This window comes from Mustela erminea, chromosome 20 (assembly GCF_009829155.1).
Source record: "Mustela erminea isolate mMusErm1 chromosome 20, mMusErm1.Pri, whole genome shotgun sequence".
Taxonomy (NCBI): Eukaryota; Metazoa; Chordata; class Mammalia; order Carnivora; family Mustelidae; genus Mustela; species Mustela erminea.
In genome coordinates this window covers 2,209,491-2,230,460 of record NC_045633.1, presented here as the reverse complement: position 1 = coordinate 2,230,460, position 20,970 = coordinate 2,209,491, and the positions used below count along the sequence as shown (strand labels likewise).

Here is a 20,970-nt window from a genome sequence, read left to right as displayed (position 1 = left end):
GGGTCAGTGGGTCTCAGTCCCCACAGTGCATTCACATCACCTGGCAGTCCCTCCCCGCAGAGATTCTGACTCACTTGGTCTGAGGTGAGGCTTAAGCAATGGTATGTGATCCTTTTTAATGTGGTCACCCATGTTGGGCCTGATCTTTTACACTGTGCCAAATGGGTGGGTCTGTAGGAAATTTTTCTGTAAGTTTTATTGGCCCATCTTTGCAATCCATCACCTTGTAGGTCTGTAACTGTTGTCATTGTGCCCTTGATGAAACTGAGGGCCAGAAGGATAAGGTGACTTGCTCAGAGCCACATAGCCACTAGGGAGGTTTGAACCCCAGACCTGTGACCCCCAAACCCACTGATCTTCCCTTGCCTTTGTGGGTCTATAATGAAGTACTGAAGGGTTTTTCTGGCCCACTGAATCCCACAGCCTTATCTCAGTGCAGAAGAGCAAGGCCTATGGGGCCCACAGCCCGGAGGCCTCCTTTTGTCCCCAGCAATGAATGTTAATTTCTCATTAAGGAAGCCTTTCTCCACTTCCCACTTCAGACCCTCCTAGTTGTTTGAGTGCCTTCTATTATCGGGAGCCATGTTTGCATCTTAGACTGTGACTTCACGGCTGGCCCCAGAGCCTGTGCAATTTAAAAAGACTTGGCCTAAGATTAATTAGCATCCCTCCCCCCGCACCACACCTCTCCCTGTGGTCCCACACTTCACGGGGCCTAATCATGGCTAATTTCCTGGCTTCCTAATGCCATGAAGGCTGTAATTGTCCTTCTGCACTGTATCAGTCAGGGGTCAGTCAGTGCCTAACCATAGAGACCACTCAGGCCGTTGTAATCAGAGATGAAGGGAAGCAGGTGCTTACAAGCTCTCTGGGTGGCAAGAGGAGGGATCCCGAGTGGGAGACTGGGGGGCCTCCTGGAACGGCACCCAGCCTTCCAGCACAGCCTGCCAGGAAAGCCACTACCTAGGACACGGCGGGGCAGGTGGCGGGTCCGCATCAGGGACGCGTCACCCTAGCTGGCTTCCGGAAAGCAGGTGGCCACCACCACCACTCTTGGCCTCTGTTGATGCCGCGCCTGCTAGATCAGCCCTGCCCATAGCCGGTCCCACCAGGCTGGGGCACTTGAAAACTTGTCTCCTCGGCCACTGTGCTCAGCCCAGAATCAGCCAGTGTGTGTCCTGTTCTTTCCACCCCACTTTTGCTCTCCCTGCTTGCAGGAGGCCTGCTGATGGGCTGTACCTCGCTCGCTTCCAGAACGTCCACAGAAAGGGCATCCGGGAAACATAGACCGACTTTCTGGCCTCTACTGAACTCACAGGCGTCCTAGGCGGAAAGCGGAAGGGGTCCTGGGAGTTCAGCCCACCCCCCTACTATGCTGCTCCCCCTGCATGCGGTGTTTTGGGGGACATTCCCCCTTGATATGGATAAACCGGGGAGCATTCAGTGTGGTGAGAGGACTAGAAGTCAGGTCCCAAAAGACATCATCCTTTAATTTTAAATGAACATTTATGACCCTGACCCAGGCACTGTGTGAGGCTCTGGAGGTAGAAACAATCCCACAAGGCTGGGTTCTTGCCCTGGAGTCCCGGCTAGGACGATGGTGGGGGGACTGCCCCGCCTGCGAGGAAGATGTGGCAGCCGGTCCAAGCGCACGGAGGACTGGCCTGCTGGACTTGCAGATGAGCAGCTTGAGGCCTGGGGGCTGAACTTGTCCCCCGGAGAATGTTTTTTGGACTCAAAACGGTTTAAAAGAATCTTAGTCACTCACTAACATTTAAATTCAAAAGTTTTTCTGTATTTTTTTTTTTTTTTTTTTTTTAAAGCTCCATTCCGACTTCCCTGGAAAAATGGAAAGAGCTGTATGCTCGGCTTCCCCTTCCCTTGAGGCCGCCGCCAGCAGAGCGCGGTAACAGTCGCCCCATGAGGCCGGGTACCTGCAGACGTGGTGCCCACAGTCCCCACCACTCCCTTTAGCGCCCCGGGCTGAGGCCACGTGGTGGCTGCGGTTGGTGGCTGTGCTCTGGCTGCTGTTTCCCCAACCACGTGGCTTCCCACCTGGCCCGTTGGGGCCTTTGAACCCTTGGCCTGTGGGGGACAATTGTAGGTGCTGGAGTCAGCGCCGTGAGTGAGGCAGGCCGGGCCCTGCTGGCCTGGAGCTCACACTTCCTCCTCGAGCCTGGGGGTCATGGGGAGGCTCTGGGGGGCAGCCGCTCTAGAGAAGGGGGACAGCAGAGTCTTCCCTGGGGGCCACCCCTGACCTGGTTGCTGAGGAGGAGCAGAGCCAGCCCCGTGAAGGTCTGGTGGGAGTCTCCCAGTGGAGGGCGCAGTGGGGGTGGCAGGAAGGTGGGTCAGGCTGAAGGGTCCCTGGGGTGGCCGGTGTGGAGGGATGGAGAGGCAGAGCGTGGGGGTCAGGGGTCACAGGTCACAGCAGGCAGATGACACAGTGGCCGGAAGGAGCCCGGGAGGAAGTCTGGATTTCATTTTATTTATTTATTATTTTTTTTTTTTTTAAAGATTTTATTTATTTATTTGTCAGAGAGAGGGCGAGAGCGAGCACAGGCAGACAGAGTGGCAGGCAGAGTCAGAGGGAGAGGAAGAAGCAGGCTCCCTGCGGAGCAAGGAGCCCGATGTGGGACTCGATCCCAGGACGCTGGGATCATGACCTGAGCCGAAGGCAGCTGCTTAACCAACTGAGCCACCCAGGCGTCCCTGGATTTCATTTTAAATGCAAAGAATCTTCTGGAGGGTTTTCAGTAGGAGAGTTATGTGTTTGGGCTCACGTTTTAAGAAGATCCCCAGCGGCTGCATTCCGAAGGGTGCCCACAGGGCCAACGGGCTGTAGGAGCACCAGGCAGGAGACTTGGAAGCAGGGCTCCCCCGTCCCCCGCCGTGAGCCTAATGCAGCCTGTGTCTTGTCCCCCGGCCTCCGCGTCACAGCTCTGTCCCTGGCCCCGCAGGCCCCATCATCTCCGCTTCCTCGACGCGTCCCAGGCTGTCATCACCCGGTCTTCCCGTGTTGGTTTGCGGAAACCGTGCGGGAAAGAGACCATCTGAATCTCTCAGTCGGTCAGCCTGGGCCGGACGCCCTCTCCCGCCCTGCTAGGCTGTGACCAGAAGCGAAAAGCCTGCTTGGGGCCCTCAGCTTCTCTTCCAGGACAGTAGATAGATCCAGTGGACCGACCGAACTGTTGCCAGGAGAAAGAGGAACCGACTGGGTTTCCTTTGGCCCCAAGTAGTGGAGTTAAGTGGAAAGGTTCTCCGTGGTAGAAAGTACCTGGGGACAGGTTTTGGGGTACATAGGATGAAGAAGAAGGCAGTCTCGACCTCACCCTTTTGGGTGGGCTCCGCTGTCCTTGGAAGCAGCCAGAGGTTGGCAGTGGCGAAGGCAGCAGAATCCCCAGTGGCCAGGGGTGGCCAGTTCTCAAAAGCCACTCCATCGGGAGAGGTCCCACCGCCCGTTCCCGGTCCTGGGGTTGCTCCTGTGTGGCTGTGCCCAGCAGGGGGCCACATAGGCACTCGGTGTTTTGGCACTAACCACGGCCTGGTCAGCAGGGGACACGGAGGCCCAGCGCTCAGGGAGCCCCGAAGTCTCAGCCCACCCCCGGCTAGCCCCGAAGTCTCAGCCCATCCCCGGCTAGCACTTCTCCCCACCGTGGCCTCCCTGTCCTCTTCAGCTGGCTAGCTTGCCAGTTTTTCCGACTGTTGCCCTAAACTCCCTGGGGTCGCACGTCCCCTTCCCAGTGACCAGGACCAACACCTTCACCTCGTCCAGTAGAATAAGCTCCCTTCTTAGGGTCTTGCCCACCAACTAGGAAGCACTTTGTGGGTAGAGATGCCCCTGATGGAAGGGGCTGTCGGGATCCTTGCTCTCCAGAAGGTCCCACAGTCATCCAGACACTGGCTAAGAGCCTGACCTGGAAAACCCTTCCTGGGGACCCTCCAACTGTGGGAGAGCCAAGGAGGGGCCTGGCGGCTCAGTGTCGGCCTCCGAGCTGCCGCCGTGGCACCCGTGGGCTGGGCCGGAAGTGATAGATGGGCTCTTGCTGGGACTGTTCTTTCTCCCCCACCCTTCTCAGCCTCAGATCTTTCTCCTGCTATCCCTGGATTAAGATTTATGGCTTCCTCAGCCTTGTAATACTTGGGTGGACAACGGCCTAATCAGCAGAGCCGTCCTTTACCAAAATGCTGTCAGATTTGATGAACATCACCGGCTCTTAGCATTAAATTGGTAGTGAAGGGATTGGCCTTTCAGCAATTTGCTGTGGGGTGGGCTTTCCTTAAAGGCCCGGAAAGCAAGTTCATTGCCATGGAAAGCAGAGGCTTTGCTCTCACTCTGCTGCTGTATCCGGTTTTCTGTGGTGGGCCAGGCAGCTAAAGCACCTCCAGGAAAGCTCACGAGTACAAATGTGAAGCCCTTTCCTTTGTTTTCCTATTTCTGGGTTTTGAAAACCCCTGCTGTGAGGACAATAAATGAAACAACCCATAAAGCATCAGCTTTGACAGCGACCTTGTATGACGCAGACTGTCAAGAGTGTCGAGCGCTATTATTTGTAAGAGATCAGACAAATCCGGGAAGAACCTAGCAAATAAGGTAGATTTACTCCCCACCCCAAACCTGCCTGGCAGGATCTTCAGAGCTCTCCTGCCTCTAGGGGGAGCCACTCACATACTGCACAACCTGAACAACCATACAGGGCAACCCCTAGCCTTGATATTTCTCAACTGCAGAAGCTTGAATGCACACCTGTTAGAACGCTCTGCTAAGGGGGCAGTAGATACACACAGATCACTCTGGGCATGGCCTTGGGCTGGCAAACTGGAACAGGGGTGTCTGGATTTTAAATCCTGTCCTGGCACGTGGGTGATACTGAGGGGTCTACCCAGGTCTGGGCGCCACAGGGAGGCAAGAGAGAGCAGCCGCTTAAAGGCACCCACTCTGGGTAAAGCAGCATGCCAGGCGGGAGCCAGCCAGGAGCTCGGGCATCATCCTTGTGAGCCTGTGAAGGTGGGGAGGAGGCTGGGAGCGGGCGCCTCCTGGGGGCGGGGCCGGAACCTGCCAGCCTCGAGCTCCTTTGGGGAGGTGGGCGTCGCCATGTGGGGGAGACGGCTCCCCCATCTTCTCCAGCGGCAGCAGAGCCGCCTCCCTGGGGCTGGGGTAGGAGAGCAGCCAGATGGAAGCCTATTTCTTCCCCTCTCCAGCACCCACTCAGCATTGAAAACTCTTTCTGGACTACGTTAATTTTGTCAGATGTTGCTTCCTAAACGTGTTCTTCCATGGTGTGTGCTGTGTGAACTCCCTAAGGCCAGGCCGTTGGTGGTTACATTTTTATTTTTTTTTTTTGCTATCTTGACATGCTTCCAGAACCTTGTATGCAGTCAGGATTCAGTAAGAATTTCCCAATTAAGTGCCCTCATGCCTACTGCAAAACCGTCCCCTGACCTTCTGGCAAGGCGAGCAGTTGTGTCAAGCTCCGAGGAGGGGAGAAGGATGCTTCTGGGAAAAGGGGGGATGGGAAAGCGGCAGTGGAGAGAGACCTGCCTGCCCTCTCCTCCTGGGACCCTGGAGGTCGTTCTCGTATCTGTCATTCAGATCAGACCAGCAGAACTGCACTGAGGCCACAGCGCTTTCACTCGCCGGTGGGAAAGCCCAGCTCAGGCATGGCTGGATACAGGTGCTCAGACAGTGTAGCAGGGCTCATTCTCCGCCTCCTGACTCGGTTTCTCTCCATGCTGCTCTGTGTGATGCCAGGGGGGCCACCACCAGCAACAACCTTACATTCTGTCACCCTGCTGTTGGCATTTCTTGGCTCCCCTGAACCGATCACCTAGTCGCTCTGGGCCAGCAGGATCTAGTGCTCAGTTCTGCTGGGCCTGTCATACACACCAGCCTCCCGTGGACTCCGCTCCACAGGAACACTGGGATTGGGGGTGAGGAGAGAGAGGATTTCCCAAAAGAAAATCAGGGCGCCTTTGCCCGAAGACGGCAGTGAAGGGAGGAGATGGGTGGGCACAGCAGCCCCCCACCTGCCAACAAAACTTCGGCTCACACTACTGGAACTTCAGTGTGCATGTGAGTCACCCGGGCTCTTGTGGAAATGCGGGTTCTGATGCCTAGCTCTAAGGCGGGCTTGAAATGTAGCATTTCTCACAAATTCCCCAGGAGAAGCCAAGGCTCCTGGGGCACACACCGGTGGAGTACATGGAGTAGTGAGGTCCTAGTCTAGGCCTTCCCTTTCTAGATAAAGGAACAGAGAGCCATGAAGGGGCCGGGCTGTGCCCCGTGCCCAGCGCCCCTCCCTCTGCCCCTCCCCCCTCCACACTGCCTCCCCTGATCCCGCCTTCCTGCTCTCTCTCCTTCCGTCTGTCTCTCTCCCTCTGTGTCGCTCTCATTAAAGCATTTGGGCTCTATTGAGTGATTCCTGTGGAGGAGGGGGGAGCCTGCCCTCCCCGGAGTTCTGGTTGAAAATCTATCTTGGAGATGAACTTCAAAGCCCTTATAGCTTCATCCTGGCCCGAGGCAAGGAAGCTCTCAGGAGTCTCCTGGCCAGGAAGCCCCAGGTTTTAGGTATTCTGTGTACTGCTTCCCCTCCGTACAGACCTCGGCCACCATGGGAAATGCTCTGAGAGCAAGCTGATACAGCCCGGGAGGCCGGGTGGCCACACTCGGAGCATGGGGGTGGGGGCATCGCCAAGGGACGGACTGCCCAGGCGAAGGGGAAGTGTCCCAGAGCACCTTCCTTCTGCCCCTCTGCCTCTCCCCGTTCTCGGACAGGGGACTCCCCACCTGCATTTTCCAGCCTCTCTTTTTCTTTACTCTTTCTTGCCGAGATCTTTTTTCTCGAATGATCTATAACCATGCCCCTGCCTACTTTTTTGAGTGTTTGATAGTCTCAGGAAATTTCTTAATTTCCCTCTCTTCTCCCCAAAGGCCACTATAGTCAAAGCCGGGCACATTTCTTTTTCACGAGCCCACTGGGGACAGTCCAGCAGGCCAGTTTAGTACTGGGGCCGGTGGCCAAACTCCAGCTCTTGGGCTGAATCTGGCCATAGCCTGTTCTTAAAAATCAAGTGTTTTGGGGACCTAGCCATGCGCATTTACTTAGGCAAAATCTGTGGCTGCTTTCAAATGACAGTGGGACAGTTAAATACTGTGATGGAGACTGTGGGGCAGGCAAAACCTAAAATACGTCCTCTTTACGGGAAGCGTTTGACCCTGGTTTAGAGCAAGGCCTCTGGAGCCGTCCTGCTGGGGTTCAGATCAAGGCTCTGCGGCTTCCTAAGCTGTGTGACCTGCGGTGAGAGGCATGCAGCCTCGTGCCTCAGTTTCCCCCCGGGGTTGCTATAGGACTAAGTGAGCTTCTGACACACTAGGAGTGCCACTAGTGTGAAAGCGCTAGTGGTGGTGGTGGTGGTGGGGAACGATGCGATGTGACTGTGGCTGAGGAAGGTGTTCAGTCCTACCACGGAGAGGCCCGCCGGCACTAAGGCCCTGCATTGTGTCCTTCACTGAGATAACAGCTCGGTTCACCAAGCCTGCAGGGCCGCGGAGTTTTACGGGGTGGAGGGTTCGAACCCAGGACACGAGGGGAAAGGCAGGGTCTAACCCCTTGTCCCTCAGAGGGTGCTACGTTCAGTACACATGGCTTGGCCAATCTCTTCTCTCAGAAGCTGGGGCTCCCTAGAGCGAGGCCCAGAGCAGAAAGTTTAAGGAGGCCCTCGCTCTTGGATCTGTAACCCCTCTAAAATGTCATGTCTCGCTTATGCCCCCCACCCAGGCCCTGGCCCTGAGAAGTCCTGGGGGTGGGGGGAAACCCAGGGTCTCCTAAACCCATTGGATCACAACGCCAATTTGGGGACGCGCACTGACATTTTACTGATAAGGTATTTCACACCAAAAAGTTGCTTTAAAAAAATCGTACTGAGCATGCTTTTTGTGGTAGCAACCAGTAAAGACTTCTGAGCAGTGGGGTCAGGACCCACCAGGCTGGCTCTTGCAAGCCAGTGCCGGGCCACCGTGCCTCATAGCATGACTGCTGGGGGACAGGGACCTGCCACCTCACGGTCTGCCCCCTAAGGTGCTCACCCCTTGGAGGAATCGAGGCATTTGTTCCATTGCTTCTGAAACCATCTTCTTCTGTCTAGAAATCGGTGCAGATCAGAACAGAAGCTGGCCCGCGGCTCCACATTGAGCCTCCTCTGGGCTCTTCTGAAGATTTTGAGGCACGCGCAGATGAGACCGCCAAGGCCCAGGGTGCTGCTGGCGACCGTCCGCAGGTAGGACTGACGGGCCTTGCTTGTGTCACAGCGGCTCTCAGGGCACATGGCGACTTTCCTTCCATATGCCCCTGAGTTCTTTCACTGCGACATTCATCTCCCACACTGTAGCGAGCACCCAGACCACAGGCTGGATGCTCCACTAGGTCCCCGGAGGCCAGGTGTCAGGAAGGCTGGTGTCTGACCCCAGAGTAGCAACAGCATACAATCCCTCTACCGCCGGAGGGAGTTGAGGGGTGGGGGCAAGGCGTGGTGGGCTCAGGAGAGCTTCTAGGGTATCCAGGAGGGCTTCCTAGAGGAAGTGACATTTGTCAGAGTCCTAAAAGCTGGATGAGAGGGGAGAGGAGGGCGGACAGAACCTGATGGAAAAGGACTGCAGGCAGAGGGAATAGCACACACAGATGCCATGAGGCTGGACGTGTGGAAGGAGCGCAGTGCAGGCCCAGTGTGAGTCGGGGAGCGTGGGATGAAGTAAGGTTGGAGGGGCAGGGAGCAGGCCAGGAGGTCTGCACAATGGGCCTGGCGAGGGGCAACCATGGGTGGTTGGTTGCATTTTATTCCAAGGGCATAGCTTTTATACATAGAATGAGTGTGTAGATCATCTCCGTGGTTATATAGAAGCAAAATTATTAGCAGGCAGCTGGACAAAGTCAGGCCCCTAAACCAAACCCTGCCCCATTCACTGGGCCTATGTTCTGCTGTGGGTCCGGGCTGCAGATGTGACGCTCTCCCTCAAAGAACAAAAATCTTGCCTCCGTCCCTTTAAGAAATACATGTGACTCATAAAAGCCATGGGAATAGCATCCAGGACACATTCCTCTGTGGTGTTGCCTGTTTGTGTCTCCTTCTTGGCACACGAAGGACAGGTAAGGAGCAAAGGGTCACTTTGTTTCCTATCCTGGCCACAAAAGTCTGCAAATAAATTGGAAATTCTGTCTTCCTGGGGGAAAAAAGAAAAGAACATCCTTTTTTAAAATTATTATTTTTTTTTAATAGAATAACCCAATGAACGACCTTGTTCCCTACCCAGTCCCTAGAAATGAGATTTTACAGTAGGCAAAATTGTGGTGTGGACTTTACTGCCTTTAACGCCCACCTCCCACACAATACACACACACACGCACACACACGCACAGACACACACATGCACGCTTCTGAATCAACAGAAGGTGCCTGCTCAGGGTCTGAGCACATGTCTGTGCAAACAGCCTCAGTCTCCCTTCACTGGGGAGGCTGGTCCATCCCCAAGTTCAGTCTGTTGCAGGCTCAGCCACGCCCCCTGTCGGAGAACGTGTGCACACCCTTGGCCCTTCACGCAGGAAGTGGGGTAGTTCCCTCTCTCCTCCTTTGGCCATTTGGTCCCCCCCACCCCGCCCCGGTAAATGAACCTATAGTTCTTCCTTTGCAAGCTCCTAGGCTCCCCGCAGCCCCAGACAGCCTGCCCCTCACGAGCTATTAAAGCTTCCATTAGCATTCCTGTGTGCGCACGCGCGTGCTCAGAATCAGCACTCTGCCAACACTTCATTTTCTCCACCCTGAGTGCTTGATTCTATTTCTTTCTCCGCCCCCCCCCCCATCTTTAGGGGGCACTCCGTAAGGCTTCACAGTCAATTTCCCCTTGGAGTTATTTTCCTGCTAAGTGAAAGAGTAAAATGGTGACGCCAGTGTTCGGCCAAGGCAGAAGCCGTAGAGATGCAATCTGAACAAGAGAGAGAGAGAGAAAGGCGTGTGGCTAAATATACTCAGCCACCTCACACTGTTTGCGAGTGCAGCTCTGAAATGGAGCAAAAGGAGATGCGTGTGTGTGTGTGTGTGTGTACTTTTCCTCTGACCTTCACTGTTGAAACACACCAGCCTGTCCACCTTCCTTCATACCCTTAGTGATCTTCAATTTCTTGGCGGTTGTGAGTTCACAGACCGGCGTGCCACAGACATGCTCGGTTGGCCTCCAGTCCATTGACGTGCACGGGGCTTTTGAAAGAATTACTAGCTGACATTTAAGAATCAGGAGATTCCATGTCAGAATGTGAATTGGGGGCTTGCCTTGAAACAGGCGAACGTTTGGGAGCCCCGTCCTTACATGGCAGCAGCAACTGGGGCTGAGAAGCGGCCGCCCCCGGGGACAGGTGTGCGCTGCGCGGGCCACGGTCCCTGCTCCAGATTGTAGGCGCCGTTCTAGACACTGAAGATAAAACAGACAATAAACAATATGTCCTGTGCCAGTAGGCGATAGGGCTGATCAGAGCAACGGCAAAGGGCTGGAAAAAGATGAGATGCCCTGGGAGTGGTTCTGGAGAAAGACCGGGAGCAAGCCCTGCAGGGAAGAGCTTGCCAGGCGCGGGAACGGCAGGCACGAAGGCCCTGAGATTGGGGTGCGGGGGGGCATCAGTGTGCCTGGGAGCTGGGTGAGCAAGAGGCGAGGAAACAAGGTGAGGCCAAGGCTCAGATGGCCCGTCGTAAAGATGAGGGGTTCTACTTTGAGTTAGAGGGGCAGCCACCGTAGGGTCCTGGGCAGCTTAGGAACCCCAGCAAAAAGAGGACGCCTCTTTCCAGAGAGTTCTGCCAGAGTGCCAGGTCTCAGTCTTGTTGGGCTTTGTGTTGCAAGGGATAATAGGGCTCCATTTGTGTATCGGGAATGAAGCAAAGTGTGCACTCTGCTCTATTAGTAAGATGTCTTTTTTCCCCTGATAATGTGCAGTCTGTATAAACAAATTCAACTGATAATAAAGAAAATAAAAGTCCTTTCATCATTCCGCTGCCCCAGAGACCATAGATGGGTATACCTATCCAGGATAAAGATTTCTTATATTCATTATACATATGTATTGATTATATTCCAAGAGGAGGTGGTCGATCTGGAATGTTCCAGTCCCGGCCCATTCCTGGTGAGTGCTAGCTAGTCCCTGAGTTCTGTTACCGGCTCTGAGTTTTCCCTCCATTGTGTGGACCTTGAAGTGGGGTGAAGTGGTTATTTGCCCCCAACACAGTTCAGTGATCTCAAATCATTGTTATGGGCTGTGTTTAGAAACAACTAAACACCTGTCACAAGCTGTGTGTCCCCAGCAGCTCCTCCCCCTGTGGCCTCTGCTGAGGCCCATGACAGCTCAGCCCCTGCGGGTGCCGTGGAAATTCTCTGCTGCCATCGCTGGCCGGGCCTCCTCCAGGGGCTCAGCCCGCCCCACTGGTCCCCAGCAGGGCCCTGCAGCCTTCAGTCCGCCTTTAGCAATTTCAGTGGTGAGGCTTAAAACCTGTGCCGTTGCATGGGTACTTCTGTTTTAGATGACCATATAAATGACTTCCCGTGAGGACTGTTTTTGCCTTGTTTTGTTTTTGTTTTTGTTTTTTGTTTTTAAGATTTTCATTATTTATTGGGGGGAAAGGGGCAGAGGGAATGGGAGAGAGAGAATATCAAGCAGGCCCAGCACTGAGCCTGGAGTCCAACAAGGGGCTTGATCCCAAGACGCTTGGATCCTGACCTGAGCGGAAAGCAAGGGTCAGACGCTTAACTGGTTGGAGCCACCCAGGCCCCCCGCCTTTATTTTTTATTGTTATTTTCCCATAGATGGGATTATAGACCCTCTGCCCTCTCTGATAAGCCTGCCTTTTTTTATTCAACCAGATGTGGTAGCCGCACCTCCACACCAGTCCTCACTCGGTCCTCACTGAGCCAGTGTTTAGGTGTTGGGCGGCCCAAGTCTGCTTACTTTCCGTGTGCCTGCCGTGGTGTGGGGGAGGCAGGGATGGGTTTGACCCAGTCAGCTTTGGGAGCTGGCGCAGAGGAGGAGGAGGAGCTGAGGAGGGAACTGGAAGGCATGGAGACCGCCGGAGAGGACAAGGGACCCAGCACGTCTTCAGGGACGTGAGTCGCTTTCCCCACACCTGTTCTCTCCGCTTGTCCCTAGGGCACCAAGTCTTCCACTGACACCACGCCCTGTGATTTCCATCTCTCCCTTCTGGACGCCCACGGATGCCCTGACCCTGCGAGCAATACCGACAAAGAAAGGATCCTCTTAACTATCCAGGATGTGATGGTAAGATGCATTTCAGCCTCATGTCCCCACGAAGGGCCGGGGTCTCTCCCAGAACCAAGCCGCTAGGCTGGAGGTCGGGCCCCATGAGAGCATCTTCCCCTACACCTGGGAAGATGACGCTGGTCACAGCCAGATGTGGCTTTCACAAAAACCTTGGGCCCCCCACTAGTTTTAAAACAATACATGTGAAATTTGACTTGATGCTATTTTTTTTAAAGATAGTGGAAGCTTGTATTAAGTGAACCCTTCCTAAGTTCTGTGCACTGTGTTGAGTATGTTACCTCCATTCCTGCGTTAACCCTGTGAGTTAAATGCTAGGTATTTTCTTTCTTTTTTTTTCTTTCTTTCCTAAGATTTTATTTATTTATTTGAGAGAAAGAGAGAGTGTGTGTGAGAGAGAGCACAAGCAGGGGTGAGGGGTAGAGGGAGAGGCAGACTCCCTGCTGTGCAGGGAGCCTAGTGTGGGACTCCATCCCAGGACCCCGGGATCATGACCTGAGCCGGAGGCACATGAGTGGGCCCCCCAGGCACTCAAGTGCTAGGTAGGAGAGAAAGGAGGCCAGGCCTCAGAGGAACCCAGACTGGAAACCCCGACCCCATGACTCCTTACTCCTTGCAATTAACGATCGTAGGCTGGGAATTCCGCGGAGCTACTTTTGCTCCCCAGAGTGCCCAGTTCTCTGTAGGGGCAGCGGTCGGTTTTGAATATAATTGGTGTGCTGCCGGGAAGCGAGGGGCCGAGAGGTGGCCATCTGTCAGCTGAGCTTAGGATCTGGAAGACCTCTCCGTAGCGAACCCAGAGCTGGGAACAATGATGAAAAAATGTTTTTCAAAAATGAAATCCAGTGAGGAAACCACCAGCCAAAGCCAAATCGAGGGACTGTCTGCGAAACAGCTGGGCTGGGGTCTTCAGAACTATTGGCGGCACGAGAAAGCCTATTCCAGTTAAAAGAGGCTAACCAGATACCACAGTTAGGCTGCATGTGATCCTTGCGGGGGGGCCGGGGCAGGGTGGTGTCAGGGTGGTAACTGCTCTGAGTGTTGGGATGCTTTGGGAAATAGACAGATTTGAAAACTCGCTGTATTATATTGTATCGATGTGAAATTTCCTGAACTTGAGGATTATATTGTGTTTATGGAAGAGAAGGTCCTCATTCTCAGGTCTCCCGAGAATTGGTGAAGGTGTAGGTGAAGGGTTTTGGGGGAGCAGTATACCCTTCTGTTACACAATTCTGGTAGGTTTTCTGTGGGTTTAGCTTTTTTTTTTTTTTTAAATAAAGTTATTTATTTTTTTTGAAGCTAGCACATTAAGGAGGAGATACTCTGCTTCAACAGAGCTAAGCATCAGCAGAGAAAGAAAGAGAAAAGTTTAAAAGGAGACCGAGTTGAGAGGCACCTGGGTGGCTCAGTGGGTGAAGCGTCTGTCTTTGGTTCAGGTCATGATCCCAGGGTCCTGGGATCCAGCCCCCACCTCAGGCTCCCTGCTCTGCGGGAAGCCTGCTTCTCCCTCTCCCCCAGCTTGTGTTCCCTCTCTCGCTGTCTATCAAATAAATAAATAAAATCTTAAAAGAAAAAAAAAGGAGACGTAGTTGGAAAGGCTGAGTAGGATTGTATTGATGTTAATTTCCCAATTGTGCTGTTCTGCTTCATAATTATGCAGGGTGTTACCATGGGGGGTACATGGGATCTGTCTCTGTTGTTTCCTACAAACAGCATATGAAATCTACAATAAACATGACATAAAAAGTAAAAGCTAACTAAATAAACACAAATGCACATGTCCCACCTTCCAGAGGCTCAGATTCGGATCCTGGGTTTGGGCTCACGCATTTTTTTGTTTCGTTTTGTTTTGTTTTTTGTTTTTGTTTTTTAAAGCACCAACATACGTGAGTGTGATTTGCAGCAATGTTTGAGACCCGGAGCTTTAAGAAAAAACAGAGCTGCAGATCTCAAAATTTGATATGCACAAGAATCACTTAGGATATTTGTTTGAAATACATATTTTAGATTTCATTCTAAGTTAATGGAATTTGTATAGGAGACCTGCTTGCTCGCTCTCTTTCAATTAAATAAATAAATCTTTTTTTGAAGATTGTAATTCTGAATCAGAAGACCTAAAGATTTCAGTTTACCTCAGATGGAAGGAAAGTTTTGGATAATTTGGACTTTGTGGGTTAGGTCTGGGGACCATAAAAGAAAGGAATTTTAAAATTCGAAGTTCAAATCTTTCTTCATCATATAAAAGTGAGATAACTGTGAAGTAAAAAACAAAATAAAACAAGAACAAAAATCCAGGAGATTCATAAAAGCTAGAAAAGGATGGGAGGGAGCTCCGCCCTTGTCTTCAAAACCGTAATTTGTGCTTCCAGAAACTCGGTGACAGAGGATATTGCTTAAAATAATAAATGAAAGACACAAAACCATAATAGCTCCTGATGGCATCTCCTCTATTACAGATCAATTTCTATCCAGAACATCGACCATTAGGATCAAGGAAAGACAAAATTATGTTTTAAGGCGGCGAGAAAGTCCTAATGTATTTTAGAAATATTTTCCTTCTCTCTTTCTCTTTTTAAAGATTTCATTTATTTATTTGACAGAGAGAAAGAATGTGTGCACTCGAGAGAAAGAGATAGAGCACGCACAGGCAGGGTGGGGGGGCAGAGAGAGAGGAGGAAGCAGGCTCCCCACGGAGCAGGGAGCCCCATGTGGGACTCGATCCCAGAACCCTGGGATCCTGACCTGAGCGGAAGCCAGACGCTTAACCGGCTGAGCCACCCAGGTGGTCCTAGAAATATTTTCATAGAAAATTATTTTATTTAGGGTTTGACTGTTTAAAGAGGTGAAGTTTAGGTAAACAGAAAAGCATTTTGTGTAATTAAAGCATCATTAAGAAGATGAATACGAATCCTTCATATCTGGCTTTTCTCACTTTAGTCACATTCAAAGTATGTTTCAAACTGGAAAAAAAAACCAATTCAGAGAAAACGGACCTGTAGGAGAGGATTTATGAGTTAGGAGTTGAAAAAACTAAGCTGGATGTTAAGGTGAAAGTAAAATACGGTGATGAATAGAAGAGGGTGTGGCCAAGAGGGCTGCCGGGTCTGCTTCAGCTCACAGGTGTGTCTCCTTGGCTGGCCTCGTGCTGTGCTGGGGTCATTACTGTCACTGCCGTATTTTAATTCCAGTGTAGCTAACTGCAGTGTTATATTAGCTTCAGGTGTACCATCGGTGATTCAACAATTCTGTACATGACTCAGCGCTCAGCATGATAAATGTACTCTTAATCCCTATCACCTAATCTCCACCCCCCGCCAGCCGCCATGACCAGCTGTTTTTCTCTATAGCTAGGAGTCAGCTTCTTGGTTTGTCTCTTTCTTCTTTTTTTTTTTGTTTTGTTTTGTTTTTTAAATTCCACATATGGTGAAATCACATGGTATTTGTCTTCCACGGACTTATTTCGCATAATACTCTCTAGCTCCATCCATGTTGTTGCAAATGGCAAGATTTCATTCTTCTTGATGGCTGAGTAATATTCCATCAGATATCTGTGTCACAACATTTTTAGCCATCCATCATTGGACAGTGGGGTTGCCTCTGTAATTTGGCTATTATAAATAATGCTGTAATAAACATAGGGGTACGTGTATCTTTTTGAATGTGTGTTTTCCTGTTCTTTGGGTAAATACCCAATATTTATGGGATTATGGGATCATATACTAATTCTTTAGTTATTTTTGAGGAGCCTTCATCCTGGTTGTACCAGCTTCGGCTCCCTAGTGCACGAGGGTTCCTTTTTCTCCACATCCTATCGTTTCTTGTGTTTTTTATATTAGCCATTGGGACCGGTGTGAGGTGCGAGCTCATTGTGGTTTTGATTTACATCAAAGTGATGTTGAGCATCTTTTCATGTGCCTGTTGACCCTCTGGAAGTCTTCTACGGAGAAATGTCTGCCCATGTCTTCTGCTCATTTTTTAAGTAGATCTTTTTTTTTGGTGTTGTGTAAGTTCTTGACATTCTGGATACTAACCCTTGCAGATACCTTCTCCCATTCAGTACATTGTCTTTCATTTTGTTGATTGTTTCCTTTGCTGCGAAGACGCTTTTTGTTATTTAAAAAAAAAGAGTTATTTATTTAATTGAAAGAGAGAGAGAGAGAGCTGGGGGAAAAGGGCAGAGGGAGAGGGAGACGAGCAGATTCCCCGCTTGATGGGGAGCCGGATGCGTGACTTGATCCCAGGACCCTGAGACCATGACCTGAGCCCAGATCAAGAGTCAGATGCTTGACCAACTGAGCCACCAGGTGCCCCAGAAGCTTTTCATTTTCATGTGGTCCCAGCAGGTCATTTTCACTTTCGTTTCCCTTGCCTCAAGAGACAGATCTAGGAAAATAATGCTATGGCTGATGTCAGAGGCATTACTGTCTGTGCTTTTAGGGTTTTTATGGTTTCGGGTCTCACATTTAGGTCCTTTATCTGTTTTGAGTTTATTTTTGTGTGTGGTATAAGAAAGTGACCCAGTTTCATTCTTTCTGCATGTTGCTGTCCAGTTTTCCCAACACCATTCGTCTAAGAGACTGTCTTTTTCCCATTGCATATTCTTGCCCCCTTTGTTGAAAATTAATTGACCATATAAGTGTGGGTTTAATACTGGGCCTTCTAGTCTGCTTCATTGATCTGTGTGTCTGTTTTTTGTGCCAGTACCATACTGTTTTGAGCACTACAGTTTTGTAGTATATCTGGAAATCTGGGAATGTGATACCTTCAGTGTTTTTCTTCTTTTTCAAGAAGAAAAACACTGCTCTGGCTATTTGGGATCTTTTGTGGTTCCTCACAAATTTTACGATTATTTGTTCTATCTATTTGAAAAATGTTGGTGGTATTTTAATAGGGATTGATTGGGGTAGTATGGACATTTTAACAATGTTTGTTCTCCCAGTCCATGAGAATGGAATATCTTTTCATTTGTTTGGGTCATCTTCAATTTCTTTCATTAAGGTTGCATAGTTTTCTGCGTATAGATCTTTCACCTCCTTGGTTAGGTTTATTCTTAGGTATTTTATTCTTTTTGGTGCAGTTGTAAGTGGGGTTGTTAATTTCCTTTTCTGCTACCTCATCATTAGTGTATAGAAATGCAGCGGATTTCTGTACATTGATTTTGGATCCTGTGACTTTACTGGATTAATTTATCAGTTCTTGTCGTTGTTTAGTGCAGTCTTTAGAGATTTCTGTATATAGTATCATGTTGTCTGCGGTTAGTGACTTCTTGCTCGCCGAGTTAGATGCATTTTGTTTCTTTTTCTTGTCTGATTGCTATGGCTAGGACTTCCAGTCCCATGTTCAATAAAAGTGGTGAGAGCTGGGGTGCCTGGGTGGCTCAGTGGGTTAAAGCCTCTGCCTTCAGCTCAGGTCGTGATCTCAGGGTCCTGGGATCAAGACCCGTGTCTGGCTCTCTGCTCAGCAGGGAGCCTGCTTCCCTTCCTCTCTCTCTGCCTGCCTCTCTGCCTACTTGTGATCTCTGTCAAATAAATAAATAAATAAAATCTTAATAAAAAAAAAAGTGTTGCAAGTGGACATCCTTTCTCTAGTTTCCTTGTCCTGATCCTGACCTTAGGGGAAAACTCAGAGTTTTTTTTATCTCAGTATGATGTTAGTCCTGGGTTTTTCATACATGGCCTTTATCATGTTGAGCTATGTTCCCTCTAAACCTACTTTGTTGATGGTTTTTACCATGAATGGATATTGCTCTTTGTCAGGTGGTTTTTATGCATCAATTGAAATGACCGTGTGGTATTTATCATCTCTCTTGTTGATTTGGTGTATCACATTGATTGTTTTTCAAATACTGAACCATCCTTGCAGCCCAGTAATAAATCCCACTTGATCATGGTGAATGATTTCTTTAAGATACTGTTGGATTTGGTTTGCTGATATTTCGTTGAGGATTTTTGCATCTGTATTCATCAGTGACATTGGCCTGCAATTCTTTTTTTTTTTTTTGTAATGTCTTTATCTGGTTTTGGTGTCAAGATAATACTAGCCTCATGGAATGAATTAGAAAGTTTTCATCCTCTTCACTTTTTGGAATAATTTGAGAAGAATGGGTATTAACTCTTCTTTAAATGTGTGCTGGAATTCACCTGTGAAGCCAACTGATCTGGGCTTTTGTCTGTTCAGAGTTTTTTGATTACTGATTCAATTTCACTGTTCAAATTTTTTATTTTTTCCTGGCAATCAGCCTGTTCAAATTTTCTGGTTTTTTCCTGGTTCAGTTTTGGGACGTTTTATGTTTGTAGGAATTTATCCACTTCTTCTAGTTTGTCCAATTTGTGGGCATATAATTTTGCATAATATTCTCTTATAATCCTTTGTATTTTGGTGGTATCTGTTTTTGTGGCTCCTCTTTCATTTCTGATTTTGTCTCTCCGTGTCTCTCTCAATGAGTCTGGCTAGGTTTATCAATTTTGTTGGTCTTTTCAAAGAACCAACTCCTGGTTTCATTGATCTGTTCTATTATTCTTTTAGTTTCTATTTCATTTATTTCTGTTCTTTTTTTTTTTTTTAAGATTATTTATTTATTTATTTGACAGAGAGAGAGAGATCACAAGTAGGCAGAGAGGAGGGAGGGGCGGGGAAGCAGGCTCCTCGCCGAGCAGAGAGCCCGATGTGGGGCTCGATCCCAGGATCCTAAGATCATGACCTTAGCCCAAGGCAGAGGCTTAACCCACTGAGCCACCCAGGCACCCCTCATTTATTTCTGTTCTAATCTTTATTATTTTCTTCCTTCTGCTGATTTTGGGATTTGTTTGTTCTTTTTCTAGTTCCTTTAGGTATAAGGTTAGGTTGCTTCCTTGAGCTTTTTCTTGCTTCTGGAGGTAGGCCTGTATTGCTATAAACTTACCTCTTAGAACAGCTTTTGATGTGTCCCAAAGGTTTTGGACCATCGTGTTTTCATTTGTCTCCATGTATTTTTTTTTTTAATTTCTTCTTTGATTTCTTGGTTGACCCATTCCTTGTTCAGTAGTGTGTTATTTAACCTCCATGTATTTGTATTCTTTTCAGGTTTTTTTTTTTTTTTCTTGTGGTTGATTTCTAGTTTCATAGCATTATGGTCAGAAAAGATGCATGGTATGACTTTAGTCTTTTTGAATTGAGACTTGTTTTGTGACCTAATATATGGTCTGTTCTGGAGAATATTTCATGTGCATTTGAAAAGAGCATGTATTCTGCTGTTTTAGGATAGAAGGTTCTGAATATATCTGTTAGACCCATTTGGTCCAATATGTCATTCAAAGCCACTGTTTCCTTGTTGATTTTCTGCTTGGAAGATATGCCCATGGACATAAGTGTGGTGTTAAAGTCTGCTGCTATTGTTGTGTTACTATTGATTACTTCCCTTATGTTTATTATTTCCTGCTTTATGTATTTAGGTGCTCCGATATTGCTTATGTAAGTATCTCCAATTGTTATTACTCTTGGTGGATTATTCCCTTTGTGATTACATAGTGCCCTTTGTCTCTTGTTACAGTCTTTGTTTTAAAGTCTATTTTGTCTGAATAAGTATTGCTATCCAAGCTTTCTTTTCACTTCTATTTGCATGATAAATGCTTTTCCATCCCTTTGCTTTATTTTTTTTTAAGGTTTATTTATTTATTTGACAGGCAGAGATCACAAGTAGGCAGAGAGGCAGGCAGAGAGAGAGGAGGAAGCAGGCTCCCCGCTGAGCAGAGAGCCCGATGCGGGGCTCGATCCCAGGACCCTGGGATCATGACCTGAGCCGAAGGCAGAGGCTTTAACCCACTGAGCCACCCAAGCGCCCCCATCCCTTTGCTTTCAGTTTGCTTGTGTCTTTATGTCTGAAATGAGTCTCTTGTAGGCAGCATATGGATGGGTCTTGCTTTTTTTATCCACTCTGATACCCTGTGTCTTTTGATAAGAGCATTTGTTCCAAAGTAATTATTGATAGGTATATACTTATTACCAATTTTTTACTTGTTTTATGACTGGGTTTTTTTTTTTCTTAAGAGCTACTTATTTATTTTAGAGAGAGAATGAGAGCAAATAGGGGACAGGGAGAGAGAGGGAGAGAATCCTTAACCAGACCCCCCGCTGAGCATAGGGCCCAATGTGGGACTTGATCCCAGAACCCTGAGATCATGACCTGAGCCGAAATCAAGAGTTATCGGCTTAACCAACTTCGCCTCCGTATGCCCCATTTTCATTTTTTATTACTACTTTTTCTCTCTCCTGTTTAGCTTGCTTTCCGTTACTCTGACCTCCGGGTCACTAATCTGTTTTCCTTCCTCTAGCCTACTATTCATTCCTTCGAGTGCATTCTTCATTTAAGTTATCACGTTCTTCTTCTTTGATTAGTTCATTTTTATGTTTTCTATCTCTTTCTTGTCTCACTGAAGCCTTCTTCCACTGTTGAGTCCAGTGAGTATCTTTAGGACCATTACTTTAAATTCTCTATCAAGTACTTACTTGTCTTTGTTCTGTTTAGGTCTCTTGCTGTGATTTTGTCCCATTCTTTCATTTGGGATATTTTCTTCTGTCACCTCATTTTGTCTAACTCTCTGTGCCTCTTTCTATGTGTTAGGAAAGTCAGCTACATCTCCTGGTCTTGAAGGTAGTGCCTTACAAAGAAGAGGTCCTGTGGTGGCCT

The 20,970-nt window shown here is 49.1% G+C and overlaps 1 protein-coding gene across 3 annotated transcripts in view; it reads left to right on the top strand.

The window, feature by feature from the left end:
- Positions 1–20,970, top strand: part of KIAA0556 (KIAA0556 ortholog) — a 172,712-nt gene that overhangs the window by 58,192 nt on the left and 93,550 nt on the right. For all 3 annotated transcript variants that reach the window (XM_032328072.1, XM_032328073.1, XM_032328074.1), the window contains exons 6-7: positions 8,143–8,274; positions 12,177–12,305. In XM_032328072.1, coding sequence (XP_032183963.1) covers positions 8,143–8,274; positions 12,177–12,305 — 261 coding nt within the window. The remainder of the gene's footprint in view (positions 1–8,142; positions 8,275–12,176; positions 12,306–20,970) is intronic.